The 20774-nt window shown below is 42.5% G+C and overlaps 1 protein-coding gene across 1 annotated transcript; it reads right to left on the reverse strand.

The window, feature by feature from the left end:
* Positions 1-4207: 4207 nt before the first annotated feature.
* Positions 4208-8981, reverse strand: EIF3F (eukaryotic translation initiation factor 3 subunit F). Its single transcript, XM_058810542.1, has 8 exons — positions 8702-8981; positions 8523-8593; positions 8318-8397; positions 7105-7242; positions 5940-6031; positions 5595-5731; positions 5345-5458; positions 4208-4596 (listed from the first exon to the last, which is right to left on the reverse strand). Exons 1-8 carry the CDS (start codon positions 8979-8981, stop codon positions 4519-4521), a joined length of 990 nt encoding a protein of 329 aa, XP_058666525.1. The 3' UTR covers positions 4208-4518.
* Positions 8982-20774: the final 11793 nt, after the last annotated feature.

Consider the following 20774-nt stretch of genomic DNA (forward strand, 5'->3'; position numbering starts at 1 on the left):
GACGAGAGGTAAGCTCACAGGCGCAAGTGCCACGAACGCAGAGCCGCTCGCCCGTGGAGCTGTGGCAGGGAAGCGTTCCCGCAGGAAGCGCCCGGAGATGCTGTCCCACGGCAGCCCTCTGCCACCCGGTAGGAAAGGGAGGGAAAAGTCCGCACTGCAGTTTCCCTGTAGCACCACTGCAATGGAGTTCAGCCCTAATATGTGTAGTTTTAAGCCAAGTCTGTAATCCAATAACACATGCGTCTTTAAATCGGGATCATTGTTCAGTAGTTGCAGGGAGTCCGTCAAGTCACCCAGGCCGCCGGAACTGCATGTAACAGGCAAAGAATATAAAAGACCTAAGTGCATGGAGCTAGAGGAGCTGCTCCTTTTGCTGTAGTTGCTGAAGACCAGGATCTAAGTCCCAAGAGGACATAAAGGTAAGATTGGCTGACTACTACATACACTTTTCTAGAAAGAAATGTTAATTATAGTTATTTGAATGTAATTATGGGGAGTGCGCCTACTGTTTTGTTTCTGTCTGTTGTAATGTTTATTAATATTATACTTTGAATAGACATTATACACACGTACTTTACCTGATGCTTAATTATTCATAAGACATTCTGACAAACAATATACAGTTTATGAAGGATTCACCTATAATATTATGCACCAGTTACTTGAGGTTATTCAAAATATCCCCTTTTTTTTTTGTTTATGACAAACATGTTAGCAGTTTAGAGACCATTCCAATGCAAACAGCGTTGGTTCCTTCCTGTAACCTGGTGCAGCACTTCAGCTCTAGATGAAATAACAACCACTGTTCTCTTTGTCCATAAAACAGCATGAAGTGCAGACAGCAGAAAATAGCTGGGTAATAATTTACCATGCTTGCTCACTTCAAATGAAGAACACTTAAAGCCCCATGAATCTAATACATTACCTATCCAGGAAAATTTGGCTTGTTCTCTCTTGTTTACCCAGAACACATCAGGAGTGGCTTTAAGAATTTAATCCTCACAGCATTCTTCAGCTGACACTCCGAGTGCATGTCTACTTTATTTCACCTGTTAAGCACATTTCTTTCAGGACACGTATATATTTTAATCCTTGTTTCCATGGGAACCAAGTACATTTATAAAATACGCACTTCTTTATCTTTTTCATTTAGTGGACTGTTTTGAATTAAGCTACTCAAGAAAAGAAAGATTTGTTTTAAAATAAATTCCTTTCTTTTTGTGTGAAAGGAAGAAGAAAATATTTTAAACAAAATTATATGTGTTTGAAGAATCTGTTAAATGCATTGAATGTTTATGTATCAAGGAGAATGTTTGGAATTATGTTTTTAAAGCATGCAATGGAACCATTGTGGTCATCTAATTTCACTCTGTATTTAGGGAAATCCCTTGGCTTGTTACTACACCTAGAGCCCACGCATTTAGGAAAGCTTCTAAATGCCATGCAGAGTCAAGGCAGCTTCTCACTATTAGAAAATTCAAATTTAGTGGAGAGACAAACTTTTGTTCATCTCTTTTGTAATATTCTTGCATCTCGTCCTAGGACATGGTACTGGACAGGATTCTGGTCTGGAGTGACTTGGCTCAACTATGTAGTTGTGCTGAGTGCTGTCAAAAGAACTGAAACAAAACTTTTTTTCCAGAGGAATTTATTTTTGGTGATGTAGGCAGCTAAAGCATTACTGCTTCTCTATGTGTCCTGGTTGGAATATTGTTTCCCACTACAGTAATAGAAAGCATAACTTTCAGTGTTCTACTCCAGCCAATGTAATTAAATTAAAAACAAAGACTTCCCCCAAGTTTGTTGTAAGAACTGGTCAGCTTTGAACCATAGGTCAAAGTGTAACAAAGGCACAGGATGCTGCAGTGGCCCAAGTCTACATTATGTACTAAAACCACTTTTCCAGTTAGGCTGCCTTGTGACTGCAGTCCCAGTAGCTGTTGAGGGAAGCTTCCCTGTGCAGGGAGCAGAGCGAGTTCAGCCCTGTCAGGAGGCAGGAGGAGCCCTGGGTTTGGTTTGCGGCTCCAGGGAGTCGCTGCCGGTGACTCATGGAATGCTCCACCCGCCCTGCTCTGAGCATCGCGCTTTTACACAACCCCTACACAGCTGCCAACCAGACTCTGGTTCCGCTGGGAGGAACTTGAAGTTTCACCCTTCCTCAAAGCACAGGAGAACAGCAGCTTGTTCTGCTTAACTGTTCTGGAAGGGTTGTGTGTCTAACATTTTCACATCAATTTTTAATCATTAGAATTGAACCTCAGGTTGAGGTGGCGTATGTCCACAGGTTCACAAAGTTGCACACCAAAACACTGCCTCCTCTTTGCAGCAGGTTTAAGTTTTCTGCCAAGAAACTGAAGTGATTCAACTGAAAACACAAATTTAGTGACCTTCATCCCAGTACATGGAAATAATCACCAAATGAAGTTGCTAATCCGGCAGCAAGGATTTAAGTTTCAAGTGGCAGATAACAATAAGGTTTGTCATTCCCAGCAATATAGAATTTTTTTTCTGCTGAATCTCATCAGTTAAAAAATAGTGGACTATTACCACCTCCTCCTGAGTTTTTATGAAGGCATTCCCTAAATATAAATTATAAATAAGATAGTTTATCCTGAAAGTATTAATTTTTAAAAGAAAGATAGCAGTCTTACTGTGCTGGAAAGATGTCAGAGCGAAGCATGTCTGTGTCCCTTATCACATATCTTCATTATTAATCTTCAGTATTTGCAAGGACTGGCAAATTCCACAATGATCACAAATTGTTCTTGGAAGTTTGCATTTTGTGCACACCAGCTTATAAAACAACATTGATTTTTAACACTCTAAAAGCTGAATAGCTTTCTTTTAATGTTTTCTCCATTTTCCTAACAGGGAATGACAAAGAGCTTCCTGCAGAGGAGAGGTCAGGGAAATAATATTTTGCTTCCCCCCCCCGCTCCACACTTCTTTGCAATGATTGAGACACTTGTCCACCTTTGCTGCTTCCTCTTTTCTGTCACTTGATGCCATGTCAAAACTTTCTTCAAAAAACACTGTGATATGAAAATTTTGAAACATTAAATGGCTGAATTTAAGAATATTAAGTTTAAAAAAGAGAAAGGAATGCAAAACATTTTTATTCAGACTAATAAAAAACTGAGTTGAGTTCTAATACTTATTTAATGCTCACAAATAACATTTTCAATTAGGATCTTTGCTGGACCTTCACTTTTCATTTACATTGACCTTGCAATTAGAACTTAGAATTTAGCATTGAGTCACTGAGGGAACTCTCTAAATTGTACCAACCAATATGGGATCTCTAGATTTGTAATCTGAGTCTTATTCTTGGATTTAGCTGGCAAATTACCAGTTTTGGAGAACACTCTCTTTGCATACTGCAATTTCAAATTCATTCACCAAACTAGATACAGTCCCTAGTAAGGTGGGAACAGTTTTGTGGTAGAAGAGAGATGCTTTAACTCTGTTAAAGCAGAGTACCCCCTCAGTACAGCTGAACTGTAAGACAGCTTCTAAAGGTAATGTTATTGGCAGAGACCATGCAAAGTTACAGCTGATATTTGTATTGGCTTTCTTCCAGCTGGAACTTACTTAACATGAAACTTATCTTGGGGAGAAAATGGGGTTTCTCTTCACATTTTAGCAGCAGTACAGCATTATGAAACAGAAAATTCCTATTTGGCAACACCCAACTTTTAACCTCAAATCTCATGGATTGTCATTTTGCTGTCCTTTTCTTCTTTGGCAAAGATGGAAGCTCCAGTAGCCAAGCTTGTTTAGCCACAAATGCTTTTCAAACTCTCATACCATGAACTCAGTTGCTGGCTTTAATTCCCTGAACTCCCCCTTTACAAGGGGCTAATGCTATTGACCTTTACCTCCTTTCCCAAATAATCAGAAAATAATTATATGCATAGAAGTGATACCATAAGCTGAATTTACTGTCTCGTCTGTCAGTACCTTGCTGAAGGGATATACACAGCACCACTGATAAACCAGAGACTATTCTGCAGTCCTTCATGGTAAGGCATATTATATGCAACACAAACCTCCACACTTTCAGTGTGCTTTAGCAGTTGGAAGAAAACCTGCAAAGAACTGGACTTCATTCCCATCCACTCTTTCTTTCCTGATGCCACCTTACCCCCCCACCCTCTTTCAAGAATGGATTCATTACACAATAAATGAGAAAGTTTTTTTCTGGACAGAAGCCATTGTTGCCACTGCAATGGAACTTTTATTCCAAATACATTCTTGCAATAAAGCTGTATTTTGTTATACAAGTAGACAAATCCACAAGACATAAGATTCTCTTATTCCATTTTAAAATACCAGGCTCAACTGAACTGCAGCTGTTCCCATTCATTTCTTAAAACATGTTAGGGGCTTTTCAGAGCAATGGAAATAACGATGTCATGTAGGTCATTAAATTACAGTCCAAGGAAATTTCTAACACCACAGAAAAGTGTATCTACTCATTCTTCAGGCTCCTTAAAGTGTAGGGTGGCAAAAGTTTCTTTATAAACTCAGAAGTTTTTCATTGAGAGCAATCTGTGACTGTGTGAGATTTGCCAAGTAGGTTACCATCAGTAGGTCCTGAAAAGGAAGGAAAAAAAAAAAGTGATCAGAAATATTAACAAATTATAGCTTATTAGCTGATTTTTTACCATCTGTAAAGCATTTTAAAATCAGCTACAAAAAATATTGTTCGTCCTGAAAGTCCTACCCTGAAGAATGCTTCCCTTGCAGGAAGCTTTTGGTATTACTGGCATATGAAACACTGCTTGTGAAATTTTAACTCTGAGTTCACCCATGTTAACCAGAGAAGTCAAAGGGTATAAGAAAAATTAAAAATTAGTTCTGGTCTTACAGACTGTGGGTGAACAACGCATTCAAAACCTTAAGTTTTCTAAAAATCTGTTAGAGAAATCAGGTAGCGTGCTAAAACCCTGTTCATGTTTGTAAGTGATACGCAGAGAGACAGAACTCTAGCTCAGCCAAAAGAATCTGGCAAGTCACCCATTATTGCTGAAATAATTTTTTTAAAGTTTTGTAATTCATACTGTCCAACCAATATGAAAGAAGAATTGGCACTGGTTTTCAGATGGCTTGCAAAATTCCTAAGTCCTTAAAAATGAATACTTTTATCTGCATTTGCTTGCAAGATTATGCTGAGCTTCTTTATCCACCCTCAGCCCTTAAAACACCAAATTACTGACAATAAAAAAGCTAAATTAGCTATTAGCATGTTGTATGAAAAGATAGATCATAGACAAATTTATGTCTGTATAAAAAACTTTCCAAATTGCTAGCAAGCCACAGAAGAAATAAATTAAGATCTTACATTGATATTGCTGTTCAACATGGTCTCAAAGTCCTCTGGTGAAATCTTTGGCACCTGGTTAATAAGATCCATCAGGAAGCGCCCGACAGTGTTGTCAGCAGCCACTTTGCCAGACTAAGCAAAAGAAAAACACACTTCAGCACAAGTGGAACTCAAAGTTTATGGCCCAGAAAGAGAAATAATAAAGAGAAAACCCAGATGCACAAGTTAACATCAGCCTTTTTTCCTGGCTGACAGAAGCTGGCCTTACCAGCACGTCCTCGGCGTACTGCAGCACCATGGTCAGGGTGTCCTGGATCCTGGCTGAGGCCGACCCCACCTGCTGCAAGTCACTGGACAAGCCAATCACTCTGTTGGGGCTAAAGCAGGTCTTCATGATAAGATCCACTGAAAGCAAAAGAAGGATCAGTGAAAAAAACTGACTGCCACAGATACCAGTTTAAACCCTTAACTTGTTACAGATTTTCTAGGTCAGCTTCAGCAAGACAGTCTGATTACCAGTAAAATTTCCAGAACAGCAGTTTTACCAGGTAAAAGAAACATTTGAACATTGTCACAGCAATGGTTATAACCAAAACAGGAAGAAAGCATTCACCTCCTATCCGCTCTGTATCATAATAAACGTATTTCACTGTTAGTGGTGTGAACATCACACCCATGGTTTTACCAGGGACTCCCATCGGGGCACTAGGGGAAAAAAAAGAGAACAACAAAACGTTTTCAGCAAGGACACATATAAGGGAGGAAGGAAGAGATTTCCATCTTAAAGATCTCTGTTAGCACTAAAGCATAAACATGAGTACATTACTCATTCTCACCAAAATCAGCAATTTTAAGACCCAAGGATAACTGAGGACAGGAAACCAGTTCTGGCATGCTATTAATTGATCTTTTTTATCCAAGAATACTCCTAGCTGGTTTGACATCACCATGAATGCATGAAGAACTAAGTACTATCATCTTAAGCAGAGTTCCTTCTTGCTTTTAGAGAAAGTGCTCTTCCATCCTGAAATACTTCACGCTTTAGGAAATGACTGAAACAATGAGCAATATGACAAAATTCAAGTACAAAGGACTCTCAACACCTTTATTATACCTAAGTATTCTAAGTACTTGAAGTCCATTTAGGCTTTAAATAAGATCTCATGGAACAGTTCCCATTTTAGAGATGCACAGTCAAGAAGCAGTACTTTCTCTACAAAGAAAAGGTTTTTTTCCTTACAGAGCAGAGCTCCTCAGCCAATAGTGGGAGGAATTCAGTGAGATGGAAGAGTTTGATTTCTTATTATTTAACCTCCATTGTTAATTGATAAGAATGACGGGGTTAAGGGAAATAAAGACCCATCAAGAAGATGCTGTTTGAATTGTTTTAACCACATTTACCTCCAACTTGTATAAGTGCACTGCCAAGCAATAAAGCCCTGTGCCTACAGGCTAGCATTCAGTCAGTGTAATGGAAGTTAGTGACATTACTGCCAGCTGTGTGAACCCTGTGAAATATCCCAAAGATGTTCTGAAAATTGTAAATTAAGTCATGATTCCCCAACCCAACGAGGTTCCAATGAATGAAATCTTTAAGCCTATATACAATGGTCAAGATTCCAATGAGAAGTAAGCCATGATCCCAGGCTCACCACTATGTTTAACTACGGCACAATATTGTCCAAGAAAGGACACTGCACCCCACTACATTCCTTGTTATCCTGATGGGGCATCTCTCAGTAACTCAGATTGCTGCCCTCCCAGAAATCCCTGAGTACCTGACATAGGCTTTGATGCTCATGCGTGAATTCTGGAGACTGGTGTCCACGGTGAGGTGGATTGGATTGTGAGCCTCCCTGCTGTAATACTCATGGATCAGGACTGAGTGCTCCGTGATGTCGTGCCCTGTTGCATACCTTTAAAAGAACACATGGTGAAGAGCCATCCTTCCAACATCCAAGTGCCCATTGTTTTATACTGTTGGTATTTAACAGGTTTGTATCCTAAACCACCGATTTCCAAAGACTGAGATGTAGCAGCATACTAAACAGAAGTGTTTTAACTGAGGATTTTTTACTTTATGGCCACTTGTCCCTAAAATTGTAGGAATCGCAGGCTGAGCACACCCATGTCCAAAATATGCACAGGGCCAATGTTGCAGTACCAGCCATAAAACATCAGTAAATTCACATCAGACCCAATATTCAGTTACGTGCCACTGTGTTCTAGACCAGCTTTTTCCATCTATGTAAGTCAAAGCATACCAAACAAACTTAGACAAATTTTCTCATCCACAAATCACACATCCCTCTGCAGGAGGTCTAACTTGTTAATCTAGCTCTTTTAACTGCTCTACAATTAGCATCTCACATTCTCAGGCAAGCTCCTGTCACTGGAGCTGTACTCTGCTGTGCCATTAGAAGGCTGTTGAGGAAGCTTGCTACACAAAAACAAAATGAAGCCATTTTGTAGGCATGAAAAGAGCGATAAACACACTGTGCCACAGAGATACAGACTCTGTTCCCATAACACTGAACTGATCTTGCTTCACATCCCACACACAGAGGTTACTTCCAGCAGAGAACTAAGTATTCAAACTGGTATCAGTGTTTCCTCCTGACACCTTTAGTACATTAAAAGCCTCTTTTGTATTCTCCCTTCTTTCTAACCAGTTAAGTTCCATGGTATAGGTTGTATTACAGCAAGTAAGCTCTTCTAACAAAGCTGGACACACATTCTCTAACACATCACTCCTCTGTGGTACCTTGCTAGACATAAACAAAACCCAACCCTTTAAGTCTCCAATACTGTCTCTTCTTTTCATGAGCTTCAGGAGCTTTACCACTGACTGTGTAACAAGAGTTGCAAGGTATGACTGTCACGGGCATTAGTGCTTCTGCTTTTCCATCTGTGACAAAGTGAATTATATATTTTAAGTAGTTTAAGGAATCAACAGAACGACCTGCATGTTCTTGCAGAAGGACAACTTACCAGCCCAAGATGATCTCGCTAGGAGACACTTTCTTGTGCAGCTCATACATGTTTTTGGCAAATTCCATATCCACAGCCACCTGCGGAACGGGAGACAGCCGGTTACAGGGTGCTTAGCCCGGAGGACAACACGGGCACCGGCCGGCAGCAGCGGGGGTCGCGCCCCGCCGAGAGAAGCCCGGCTCCGCCTGGGCCGCCTCCGTACCTCATCCTCGGACTCGTTGTGCGGGACGGAGAAGCAGTTGGTGACCTCCACCGAGTGCTTGTCCACGGTGCCTGCGGGGCGAGAGGAAGGGAGGGAGGACAGCGGGTAAGGGGGCGCCGCGGGGGGGGCGGGCGCTGCCCCCGAGGCCGCGGCGGGCAGGGCAGGGCGGCGGCTCTCACCCAGCAGCGTCCCGATCACCCGCGCCGCGCCCTCGTTGCGCCGCTCGAAGCTGTCCACGATGGAGGCGAGCACAACCGGGTGCAGCCGCACCACGCGGCCGCCGGGGAAGGGGCCCGAGAGCGCGGCTGACAGTGGCGTGGCGGGTGGCGGGGCCGGCGCGGCCGGCGGAGTCGGCGCGGCCGCGGGAGGAGCGCTCCCAGCCGGGGCGGGGGGAGCCGCCGTCGGACTCTGCGGCGGAGCGGCCGCGGGAGGAGCCGCACTGGGAGCTGTGGCCGCCATTTTGCAAGAGAGAGGCTGGGTCCTTCGTACCGACACTAATTGGCTGAGCCGAACGTCTGTCATGCAGCGCTGCTTTTCTATTGGTGTCCCGGGCGAGCTGAGGCTATCTGTTAGCCAATCCGGAACGGGCAATGAGGAGAGACGTTCTGATTGGAGGAAGCGCGCACCGTCTGTGACTGAGCCTTACTCTTGTTCCCACCCTCCCGGGGCCGGAAAGTTTCTCAATTGGGCTCTCGCATTCCCCGCCTCCCCGCTCTCCGCTCTCCTATTGGTCAGCAGCGCCCTCCCCGCCCGTCTTTAAGGCCGTTTATTGGCTGCGGAGACGCCACTCAGCGCTGCGTAGTAGGCAGCGGGGTCGCGTCTGGTGTGGGGTGTCGTGCCGCGCTCCCCTGGCCGGGCCGGGTGAGCGCCCTGGTGCGGGCGGGCCGGGCACGGCAGGGCCGCTGGCTCAGGGCGCAGGCGGCCGGGGCTGCCTCACGGCTCTCAGGTGGTGGCGCTACAAACGCAGCTGGGCGGTGCGGCGCCTGGGAAGGTGCTCCAGTAGTGCTGGATGCGGGGCTATGCACCCCTTGGGGCCTTGGTTCTGTGAGACGAGCAAGTGCTGTTAGTCTTTATTACCTCAATAGAAGAATAAGTGGTTGTCAAGTATTCTGTCGAGAGGAAATGCTGGTTGTCCCTATCCAAGGTTTAGTGACTGCCCAGCACATTCACTTACTGGATGACTTGCCTGTCCCTTGTAGTGCCCCTGGGTTCGCTCCCGAGCAGCGCAGCTGTGCGGATGGGGCAGGAATCGCTGAGGTGGTGAAACCTCATCGCAGCCCGCAGCCTCTTCCCCGTGAGGGGAGGCGGGGGGACAAGCACTGATGTCTGTGGTGGCACTGACGGAGCCAGGGGAACGGCCTGAAAATGTGTCAGGGAGATTTAATTTGGATGTTAGAAAAAGGCTCTTCACCCAGAGGGTGGTTGGAACAGGGCACAGGGTCGCCAGGGAAGTGGTCACAGCACCGGCCTGATGGAGCGCAAAAAGTGTTTGAACACTGCTCCCAGGCACATGGTGTGACTCCTGGACCAGTGGGTCCCTTCCACCCGAAGATATTCTTTGAAATGAAACATATATGCTTTCAATAGCTGCTAAGGGGACTGGATTCTTTCCAAATTTACTTTCTCTTTGTTAACCATTTTATCATGACAGATGGCTTTTGGAGTTTTCTCTGCTTCCATTAGTTGAGGCCTGAACGTCATCAGTAAATGAGCAGTTTCAGCTATGTCATTGAAGAAGGCTCCCGAGTATAAAAGAAGCAGCTCAATAAAAGGATCACAGGTTCTGCCTACGTGGAAGCATTCTCTGATTCTCTTACATAAGTGGGAAGCACCTTTCAAAACTACAAAGCAGAGCTAATGTATGGGAGCATGAACAGATTTTATCTCTTCATAAAAGCACTTCCAGGTCTGTGTACCAGTAAAAACTCGATCTCCTATTCTTAGGCTTTCTCCGTGCAGCCTTCATTTCTTGTAGGTGTGGCTGGGTGAAATTGCATAAAGCTTTAAAACGTTTCTCTTCCCAGAGCTTTGATGTGTCATTGAGGAGTCTAATGTGTGAGGTGTTCTTGTTAGAGAGTAGCTGTTTGATCTCATTCTTGCTTGCATCAAACTGGGCTTGGTGCTTAACTTGACATAGTCAGCTGCAGAGTCATGTGGAGCAAGCAAGGCTCTGTAAGAGCCCATTATACTTTATGTTTTCACCTTAAAATTGGGCAACTTAATATGAAGCAGCAGTTGGGCTTCAAATCCGGCAACTGTGATAACCTTCTTTTAATCAGTTGATGTCCAGTTGCTGCACAGGGTGTCAGAGAGTGTATGTAGTTAGTGAAGATGGATAGCCTGTATCTCAAAAGTACAAAATCAGTGGCTGGCTCATACAAAGCCCACTCAGTATAAAGATTGTATAAATCTAATGATAAGAAGATCAATCATGTGATCATGCCTGGAGAAGATTTGTCCAAGCTATAAAACTGTTTTCTCCTTGCTAAATGACTGCTGAAAAATGAAGACCTTTATAATTAATAGTGTTTCACAAAGTATCAGGTTACTTTTTGTAGGGGGATAGAATATAAGAAAATAAAGATGGTGTAGAAAGTAATCTTACCCCTAAGGAGTTGCAGCTGGGCCAATTAGCAAAGATTAGGAGCAGGCCTGACTTTAACGGGCTGCAGGTGTAACCAATGAGAAGAAGAGTGCTATAAAAGAGTGGGGTGGCTGGGTGAGAGAGGAACTGGAGTCAGTTGGCTGCTTTGTGAAGAAGAGGAAAGGAGCTGCCCAGGAGAAAACACCAAGAAGGTATAAGACTTTTGCGATAAGGAGACAGCAGCATGGAACCCCTGCAATAAGATGATAGCAACTTTTAGAGGAGGGTAGATACACTTATCAATGGTGCCTATTGATAAAAACCTGACATATATCTACTGATAGGATTAAGATGTTCAGCTACTACACCACTGCAGTAGAATCTGTCAGCCTACAGGGACACTGAAAACACATTCTCACGTGTACATGGATCAGCATGGTAACTCAAGGCTTTCTGATTTTACAGCGTCCCTTGCTAGGTTTCCTTGCATCTGATTTCAATGATGAATATAATTATTTCCAAGCTCTGCTCTTGTAATATTTCTCTTTGTAGTCCTTGATTGTGACTGAGTCATTATTATTGCATTTGCTGTCATGTCAGCTACACTTTCACTGGTGATGTATAATTTCTTTATTAGTAGCCATCTTCTTATCTTGCTTTTATTACTGAAATTAACATAATTTCTTGCTCTAGGGGAAATTTGTTATATTGCATTACAGGTAAAGTGGAATATGTACAATTGATTTGATTCATCATTTCAGGAATCAGTTTTATCTGGTTAGTGTCATGGGATTTAATGGTTTTCTTTATTCCTTTATTATAAGAACAGTTTCCTGCTGTACATTCTGTCTACAAGGTTGGAAGAAGACACAGTCAGGTGACACAAACTGACCAAAGGGGTATTCCAGACCATATGACATCATGCTCAATACATGAAGTGGGGGATGTTGGGAGTGATGATTTTTTGTCTTCCCAAAAAATGGGTACAGGTGATGGGGTCCTGCTCCCTGAAGGTGGCTGCACACCTGCCTGTTGCAGGTAAAGCCTTAATAAAAGAAGGGCCTTGTTATCCTTGTAAAACTGTGCCTCAGGCCTGCTACTTGGCTAAGTAGGAAAGGACTATGGGAAAGTGACTCAGCTGAATTGGAGGCAGAAAAACAAGTTATGCAGCCATTATGTGCTCACATTTTGGCTTATGGCTGCTGGTTGAATTACATTTGTTGTGCTTAAATGGAAGGTAGCTGATAAGGGGCTAATTGCTTAAAAAGGCCTGGGTTTTGCAATAAAGGGCTCTCTCTTGCACCTGCCTGGAGACTCTGCGTTACTCAGCTTCATAACACCTGCCTGTCCATGGGAAGCAGTGAATTAATTCCTTGTTCTGTTTTGCTTGTGTGGATGGCTTTTGCTTTCCCTATTGAACTGTATCTCAACCCATGAGTGTTCCAGCTCTTATCCTTCTGATTCTCTCTCTGATCCCACTGTCGGAGCTGTGAATGAGAGGCTGGGCACTGCTTGGCTGCTGCCTGGGTTAAGCCATGCAAGGATCCATTATAAATCTATCCAGGATTTGTACATGATGCAGTCATGGGCAATGGTTTCAGGTTCTGGGTTGTGAGAGGTTGGTTTGTTTGTTTGGGGGTTGTCTTTGTTTTTTTTCCTATTCAAAAAAGATAATAGCTCCCTTATTTATTCTTCATCAGATGTCTTAGATACTGATGCATCTGAGATTACCAGTGGATGAAAGACAGCTGTTGATAGCCACCAGCTCCCAGTGCAATGCATTGGCTGACTCAGCCTCATCGTTTCAGCAAAAAGAATTCAGGCCATTTTCTGCTTTTGTGTAATGTTTTATGGGGCTGCCTTAATTATCAGAGAAATAACACTGACACATAGGACTACTGAGGTAATGCTTAAAGTGAAAATCCAAATACCATCTAAAAATAATGGGGCATAGTGTCGATTGCATACCATATAGATAAAAGAATATACCTTTGCTAAAGTTAGAGTGGCCATGGAAGTTGTCATTAGGTGATCAAAAATAGCACGCTTGGGGCTTTTTAGTTGCTATATAAATAATATGTAAATAACAAAACCTGCAGTGAAAACTAACAGACAGCAATGCCCATAGGCTGGCAACAGATACTTTCATGGTTGGAGTTTTATACTTAGTGAGGAAGGGAAAATAGAAACACATACTCACTGAAGAATGGCTATGGAAATAAAGTATCCTAAACCCCAAATGGTACAGATATTTGGCTCAGAGAAGTGTTGAAATTTTTTAATTGTCATATGTCCCAAAACCTATTTCTTTAGCTGCTTTTATTTAGTTCTTGCATGTAGAGTTCGACTGCTTCCAATGAGAGAGCTGCCAAAAAAAAAAGGGTGAGCTACCTTTAAAAACTGCAGTAAAGGGCATTTTGATTTGAAAGGCAGATTTTTGATGTGGCAGCATCATAACCCCTCAGGCTTTAATGGGAATGTATCAGTAAAAACTTGGAATAGGCTCTTCAAGAAGAGAAGGTAGGTTTGGTGGTGGGTTTTTTGTTGTATTTTTGTAAATCACTGCATAGTGCTGGGATCCATGGCTAATTGCTTTTATTCTGAAAGTGGAAATAACCGGAAGTTGCAGCAGGATTAGATTGGATATTAGAAGAAATTTACTCACTGAAATGTTTGTCAGACATTGGATCAGGGAAGTAGCCTGTGTAGATGTGGCATTTGGGGTAATGCCTTACTGGTGGACTTGATAGTGACGGGTTAACAGTTGAACTTGATCCTCTTGGAGGTGTTTTTCAATGTAAATGAATCTATGATTTTGCAATATTCTGGAAGAGTCTTCTGTTGTCTCATACCATGCCTCTCCCGTAGTCTGTACAGTCGTGTGTTCACCGTCTTTTCCTGGGTGCGTTACCTGGCTGAAAATGCTGGTCCTAATATTCTATAAAAGCGCAGCCAGCAGTGTATTTTATGGTGCAGACAGACCTTTCCGAAGGCGCTGCCTGTCGTGCCCGCCGGAGGGAATTCGCTCCCTGCCCGGCGAGAGCCGGCTCCCGTTGCCGGGGGCTGCGCGGCGCTCGCCGCCAGAGGGCGCGCGGGGCCCGGCCCGAGCCGCGGGGCCGTTCCCGCACCAGGGGCTGTGGGAGCCGCCGCAGCTCCGCAGCCTGCCAGCCGCTCGCTGCTAATTCATTGCTGACTTCGCCCTGCCGCCTTTGAAGTGAGCAGCGTAAGTGGGAATCGGTGCATACGGCTTTTCCCACCAGTGTTTATTACATGTATTTCACGCAGCAGTTTATTTCTTAATTCTACCTCATTAAGGTTGAATCGATGAGGTAGAATTTGTTAATTTTACTGCAATTGTACCTTAATTCCTCATAGTTAATGAAATCCTACCTTCATTTCATATAGGAATGTTATGGAGAAATTTACTTACAGATATTAAGACTATGCAACCTTAAGATGTGATAATATGACAGTATAACCCCAAATTTTGCTGAAATATATGGAAATGAAAGGTGGTTTGGATTTTTGATAAGAGCCTGAGCTCCTCAAATTCTCAAGACATCCTGCTTCTTGATGATCTAAAATAATAATTCTTTTATGCTTTTGACTCAAATCATGGACAGAGTCAGTTTCAAATGAGAGGCATTTTATATACTGCTTGTACTTAAAACTAAGGTAGAATGTGCTTGCATTGACCTAGCAGAGCAGTTAGGTGCACTACTCTGCAAGATCAAACCTTGTGTCATTACATTATATTATTTCTGCCTACCCCATGCAGTGAAAACTGAAGGAAACCTAGATATGACTCTTGGCTTTTTTTCTTCCCCAGGGAGTATGGGGTAGAAGTGTGGCAGCACTACTGTCCTTTCCATGTAATCAACTTGACTAAGTCATCTCTGGCAGGCAGCCTTAAACACAGTGTTCCTTTGTCTGGTAACTTGCTGCTACTGTGTTTGACTTAAAAGCATTTGTAACAGAGAAGAGCTGTGTCCTGTAATACCTGACACCCAAATAAATTTATGCGTAGTGCCACTGATAGGAGATAAGTGTGAAAGTTCTTGTGTAGGCAAATTTCAAATATTAAAAATTTCTAACACTTCTAACAGTTAATGTGTCAGTGTGATATTTGTTGGGAAGATAATTTCATTTTCCAGTCCCTTGTATTTATACAATCACTTTACAACTTCTCCTATCAGTAAGCAAATCCTTTTCCTTGGTGCCCTTTATGGCATGGGTCAAAATGACCATTGTCTGTACATTTCAGCCCAGACCAAAATTGCATATGTCCTCTAAAGTGTTGAACAAGACTTTTGAGACTGGCAATGTTTGCTGTGTCATTCAGCACAAACATTTGATTTGGTGTCTTGAGACAAAATCTGCATGCAGAAGTGAAGTAACTAGAATGGAAAATAGATATTTCATTTGATGGTGGAGGGAGACCTGCCAAGATGTGTAATGGCAAAAATGTTATTTTTTGTGAATACTTATGATTTGTATATCACCAGGGTCTAACAGTGTTTTCTGTCCCTTCACAGCTCTCTTCCAGTTTGAGGCAGCTGCATCATGATGTGTTGGATGAGTAAGTGGGCAGTGAGGGAGAGAAGGTTAGAAGATAATGATTTGCATATAGAAATAGGAGCTGGAAAGGAGCAGTGGGAATAAAATCCAGGGAGGAATTTCTTTGTAGGATCCTGGGAGACCTGAGGCCCGATGCATTTCTGTTCCTGGCATTTGGGTGATGTTAAGGCAAGGCATCCATATAACTGAAAAAAATGCCAGAGACATGCTTTGGGTAGTGCTTTAGCTCTTACAATGTGAAGTGCTCGAAAACAATTAGGATAGTATTATCCCCCTGTCTGTTCCACTGACTTTGTGGGAGTCATTTAACCTTTAAATCTCAGTTTTCCACTTCTGCGAAATATGACTGATGATCCTGTAGAGGATAATTTTATGTGTAGGATATGCAGTTTTCTGAGGGAAGGTGGGAAAGACCTTACCCTTTGAGGAAGCTGAAGAGGGCATTTCCTGACTTAGACCCTGTGCACTTTGGAAAGAGAAGAAGTCTTCAACTAGCCTAAGGAGAACAGTATTGTGTCCATGCTGTTTCCCAATAAGAAATAATTCTTCAGCTGAGATGAGTTCATGCTGCTGAGATCTCAGGTGCAGCAGCAAAATTTAATTTCATCTTGTATCAAACCTTGCAAGGGTTACTCTCTGCTAAATGCTGTCCTAACCAATCTGTCTGGATTTCAAATACCATGAGCACTGACATATGAATTCACCTTCTATATTCTGATTGCCAATTTGCCTTTCTGCATCAGAAAGCATGATACAGCATTGGTTGAGCAAACTGTATCAAGCTGGTTGGACTGGTCTGCACAAACAAGGAGTTGATTCCAAGTGCCCAGTACTCCAGCTGAATCACAGGTCTTCACAGCACTGTTCAACTTGAGTTATTGTGGCAGAGAGGGGAGTACATAAGCACACTCAATTAGACTGTTCAGGTTTGATTTCCAGGCCCATTTTGAAAAGTTAAATTTCTATTTGCAGCTACAACTTCACAACTTTTACAGTGTAATTCAACATGAGAAGTTCAGAATTTCCACAGCTGTTTTTAGATTGTATGTGGATTTTCTGTTCTAATTCTCTCAAAAATTTGGCATTTGCCATTTGCTATTCTGGATGACATCCCTTTGCGTATCTTTTTTTGCATTGGAATAAAAACCAAGCTGATTCACCACTGAATATCATCCCACTCATTTGTTTCTGTAGCTACCAGCAAGGCTGCCTTCTGCCAATGGTACATTTATGGGAGCTATCCCTCACCATGCCCTGTCACCTTCTCTTATCTAGCTCTGCCTAGAAATCTTTCTTTTTTGCTTTTCTGAGACTAGTATTATGTGGCCTTTCAGCAGTGTTTAAATTTACTCTCTTGAAAAGAAGAGCATCTCTCTCTCTCTCTGTGGTACTGCTTGTTGTTTCCCAGTTTGAAATCAACTAGCAGAACCCCAGAGGGTTTCTTGAACAGCTAACCATTAAACACAGTCAGGAACAAAGATCAATTGAAAACACATTTAGAATTAAGCTTCCTGGCCTGCTCTTAATTTCTTCAAGTCAGCATTGGGAGTTATTACTGTGGTCAGTCTGGCCTTTTATTGTCCTATGGCTTACTCAAATAAACTATCAACTTCAGGGATGCCCAACTGCTTTCTGGTTGGGTTGTGTGTTTGTTTTTTTTTTTTAAATCTTCAGATACTCCCAAACTTATTAAAGGATTATGGGTTTAAATGCAGAAGGCATTAAATAGAATCATGTCATTGGAAACAGAACTATATTTAGGAGTCTAGAGGGAGTTTGCAAGAAACTCACTTTGCAAGCAGAATTTGGGTCATGGCACCTTAAAGCTTCAGTAGCTTTGAGTCTGGGATCTGGATTTCTGGCAAACTGATATATTATTTCTGTTCAGATAGAGCTATACAGGCACAAAAGGATATATAGCGCCAAAGGGTTTACAGTTCAGATAGAAATCAGGAATAGTCAGTGGTTTGGCTCAGCTTACCTATGCCTTTAGGGGACAATGGGAATCACAAATATAATTTGTAGCAAGCTCTGGGTATGAACATGACCGAAGCACCTTCAGCTCTGTTTGTAGCTGTCCTGAGCCTAAAATCTTTCTCTTGCGTAATGTGCCATGCTACTGTCTTACCATCAGAAGTGTGATGCCAAGCTTGTAGTATTGTTGCAAATCTTTCAATAATTCCTGGGTTCTGGGGTTTGGCTTTAGTTTCTGTTTTTATGGGGAGGTTTTTGTTGCTTTTTGTTTTTCGTTGTTTTGGGGGGTTTTTTCTGGGCTTTTCTTTCTTGACTTTCAAGACAAGCTACTGTAGTCTACTTTCAGAGTTTAGGGGATTGTTATGATATTTGAGTGTTAAAAGCTAATGGCAATATAGCATCACTGTCACACACCCCCACCAGAGAGCTCAGGCTCTGTCAGTATGCTGAATCTTTTTAAGGGAGCAGCATTAGTGATAGCTTCAATATACAACAGGGTATTCATGATGAATTCTGGTAGCCTAGAGCCAGCTAGCTATATTTGCACGGTGGTTTCACTAGGAAGCAGATGTTGGACAGATGGTAGTCAGCTGATCAGTCATGCCACCATCTACAGTAAATCAGAGGGCTGTGGGGAAAAAGGTAACATGTGGAACATATTTCTCATTTCTGTGGGAGTACTTTGTGGGTATATAAAGGCTCACAGAAATGTATGAGTCGTTGGTTAAGAGCTGTAGAGCTGCTGATGTTTGGCTACAGCAAGTTAGCAAAACTTCACCTTGAAGCGCTTGTTAGCTTTGCGTGACTGTGACTCCTATAACAGAACTCTCCAAAGGTGAGCAGACTCCATGTCAGCTGGAGTTTTGCAGAAACCATTTTTAGCCTGGAACACTTCTTTGTTCTCTTTTTATTCACTTTCCGTGAAAACTTTTATATACTTTTTTCAGTCTGCTTGCTCATGGCAGTTCTCTATCCTGTTGTATTGCATGTCAATATCATAGGAAGAGTCTTTCAATATTTTGCTGCAACCGAGGTACTCAAGCAGATACAACTATCTCTGTAGTGACTTGGGGCACAGTCCAGTGTCTAACATGGCTTACATGATGTAGTGTTCAGTCATTATCATCTGTGTTCAGCATGGGAACTAGAATTGTGTTTCCTGTGTAGTAGCAAGCCTTTCCTAAGACATAATTCTGACTGTGAGTTCATAGCAGTACTGATTTTAATGTATCTTAGCTGTTGCTAAACACATCTGTTTTGTCAGCTGAAGTCAAATTATAGGACACATGCTATGCAAGGAGAACATGATGCTTAATTGTTTTAAGCAATGTCCAGTTTGTGTCACCACAAGTTCTGGGTTTTGGGATAGAACTTCTGCAAAGGCTCAAAGACTGCTCCATTAAAATGGAATCTTTAATCAATACCAACCAGAGCTTCCAGGGATTGTAATAATGCATCAAGTTGGATTTGGCTCTTTTGCAGCCTATCAAAAGAAGTTGTCCTTTACAAAAACAATATTTTAAATATCTGCTCACAAGCACCAGAGCCAGAAGGTTTCTATTTCATTTGGCAAAATACCTTACCAAGAGCAAGACTGTGACCTGAAGCAAAGCCAAAATAAGCTCTAACAGATGCTTAGCCTAGAAAACACTAGACTGAATAGCTAAAATTGTTAAAGATTACATAGAAAAAGAGAAGGGCAGCTACCTAGTTCTGCTTCTGACTTGCTGTGTGGACAAGTTGCACTCCTGTTCTAGTGCTCTGCCAACTAGAGGACCCCTCTTGTCTGTCTGCCACCTCACTTCAGCTTCTGGGCCTTCCATTTCTGGCTGTGAGGGCTGCTGTAGGCAACAACAGAGCTTCTTCTGTTCATAATAGCAGAGGAGTCCTTTCCCAATAAACTCCATTTAGCTTTAATAGTGAAAACTCATTCAGAGATTTTGCTCTGGCCTTCCATTCACACTTTCCATACTGCATCTAATACTTGTACTTGAAAAAAATGTTTCAGATGCTTGTAAGATTCAAGAATTACAAAATCTGTGCTCCTGTGATGACTGAAGTTGATCTAATTGGCCGTTCATTTCTCCTTGCCTTTCCATTTGCTAGTTCTGGCCTTTATCTGCCCTCATATAGTGGGTGCCACCTTTGCTCTGAGATCTGGTGAGAAAATTAATAACTTTCTTGGTGTCGCTTCAGTTAGTGCCAAGAAGGAATGTGGCACTCTGAGGCAAGGACAGCAGGACTGTGCTGGCCAGCAGTTGAGATTGGTCAAGCTGTGTTAAAGGGACAGCCTGATGATGCTGTTCTATAACAGTTTCTGTGAAACTGCAGCTTAAACACTTGGTCATTCTCCAGATCCTGACAGAGAAGGTGAGGACAAAGAAACTAAACAGCCTTCCTGGGCCACAGAGATGCCTGATCCATAACTAGAACTGAGATGATGGGTTCTTAATCAGACTGTAATCACAGAAATCACTGGGATATAAGCAGCTATTTGGTGCTCTTCTGGAAAGGGTGTCAGTCAATCAGTCTGGATAGCTTTGTCCAGGGTAAGAAATCCCAAGTTTCAGTGCTCAGGAGAAAAGCTAAATAAATGCTGGTTGTGCTGCACTACAGGTTGGGACAGATTCTTATTTCATTGATTGTGATGCCTGCCTGTTTAGGCCTTCTATCCAGGGTAATTGATACCAGGATGTCTTGTGAAATGAAAATTTTCTAGAGCTTGAGGCAGAGAGAAGAGCAAGTGGCAAAGATACCAGCCTTGTTCATACATCCCTAAATTCAAAGAAGTACATGTTTGTATATGTGACTTTATTTACTTGGACTGGCTTTGACACTGGGTTTCTTCCCTCAGCAAAGTTCAGAAGGGGCTCTGCCTTTACTGCTCCCATGAAGCCTGTGCCCATGGAAATTACACAATATGGTTGATCTCCTTTGCATAAACTCCAGCATGGTTGAATTCAAGGAACAGGTAATCTCATTCCATTACTGCTGCAATCTGAAATCCAAGGTCCCAGTGGACAATAGTGGTGAAGAAAGATTGCTAAAAAAGAAGAGTCATTTGCACTTAAAAATCCTCAGCATATGCTTTCTCAAAGCATACTGTGGTGTGATAT

Source organism: Ammospiza caudacuta, chromosome 9, assembly GCF_027887145.1.
Source record: "Ammospiza caudacuta isolate bAmmCau1 chromosome 9, bAmmCau1.pri, whole genome shotgun sequence".
NCBI classification, from domain to species: Eukaryota; Metazoa; Chordata; class Aves; order Passeriformes; family Passerellidae; genus Ammospiza; species Ammospiza caudacuta.

Bases quoted from the DNA above. Each gene is read 5' to 3' on its own strand.
- EIF3F (XM_058810542.1), bottom strand. From the start codon at position 8,981: ATGGCGGCCACAGCTCCCAGTGCGGCTCCTCCCGCGGCCGCTCCGCCG. The intron at 6,032-7,104 runs GTACTCAGGGAT...TTTTTCCCCTAG, and splicing joins AGCATCAAAGCCTATGTCAG to TGCCCCGATGGGAGTCCCTG. The intron at 5,732-5,939 runs GTGAATGCTTTC...TTTTGCTTTCAG, and splicing joins TGATACAGAGCGGATAGGAG to TGGATCTTATCATGAAGACC.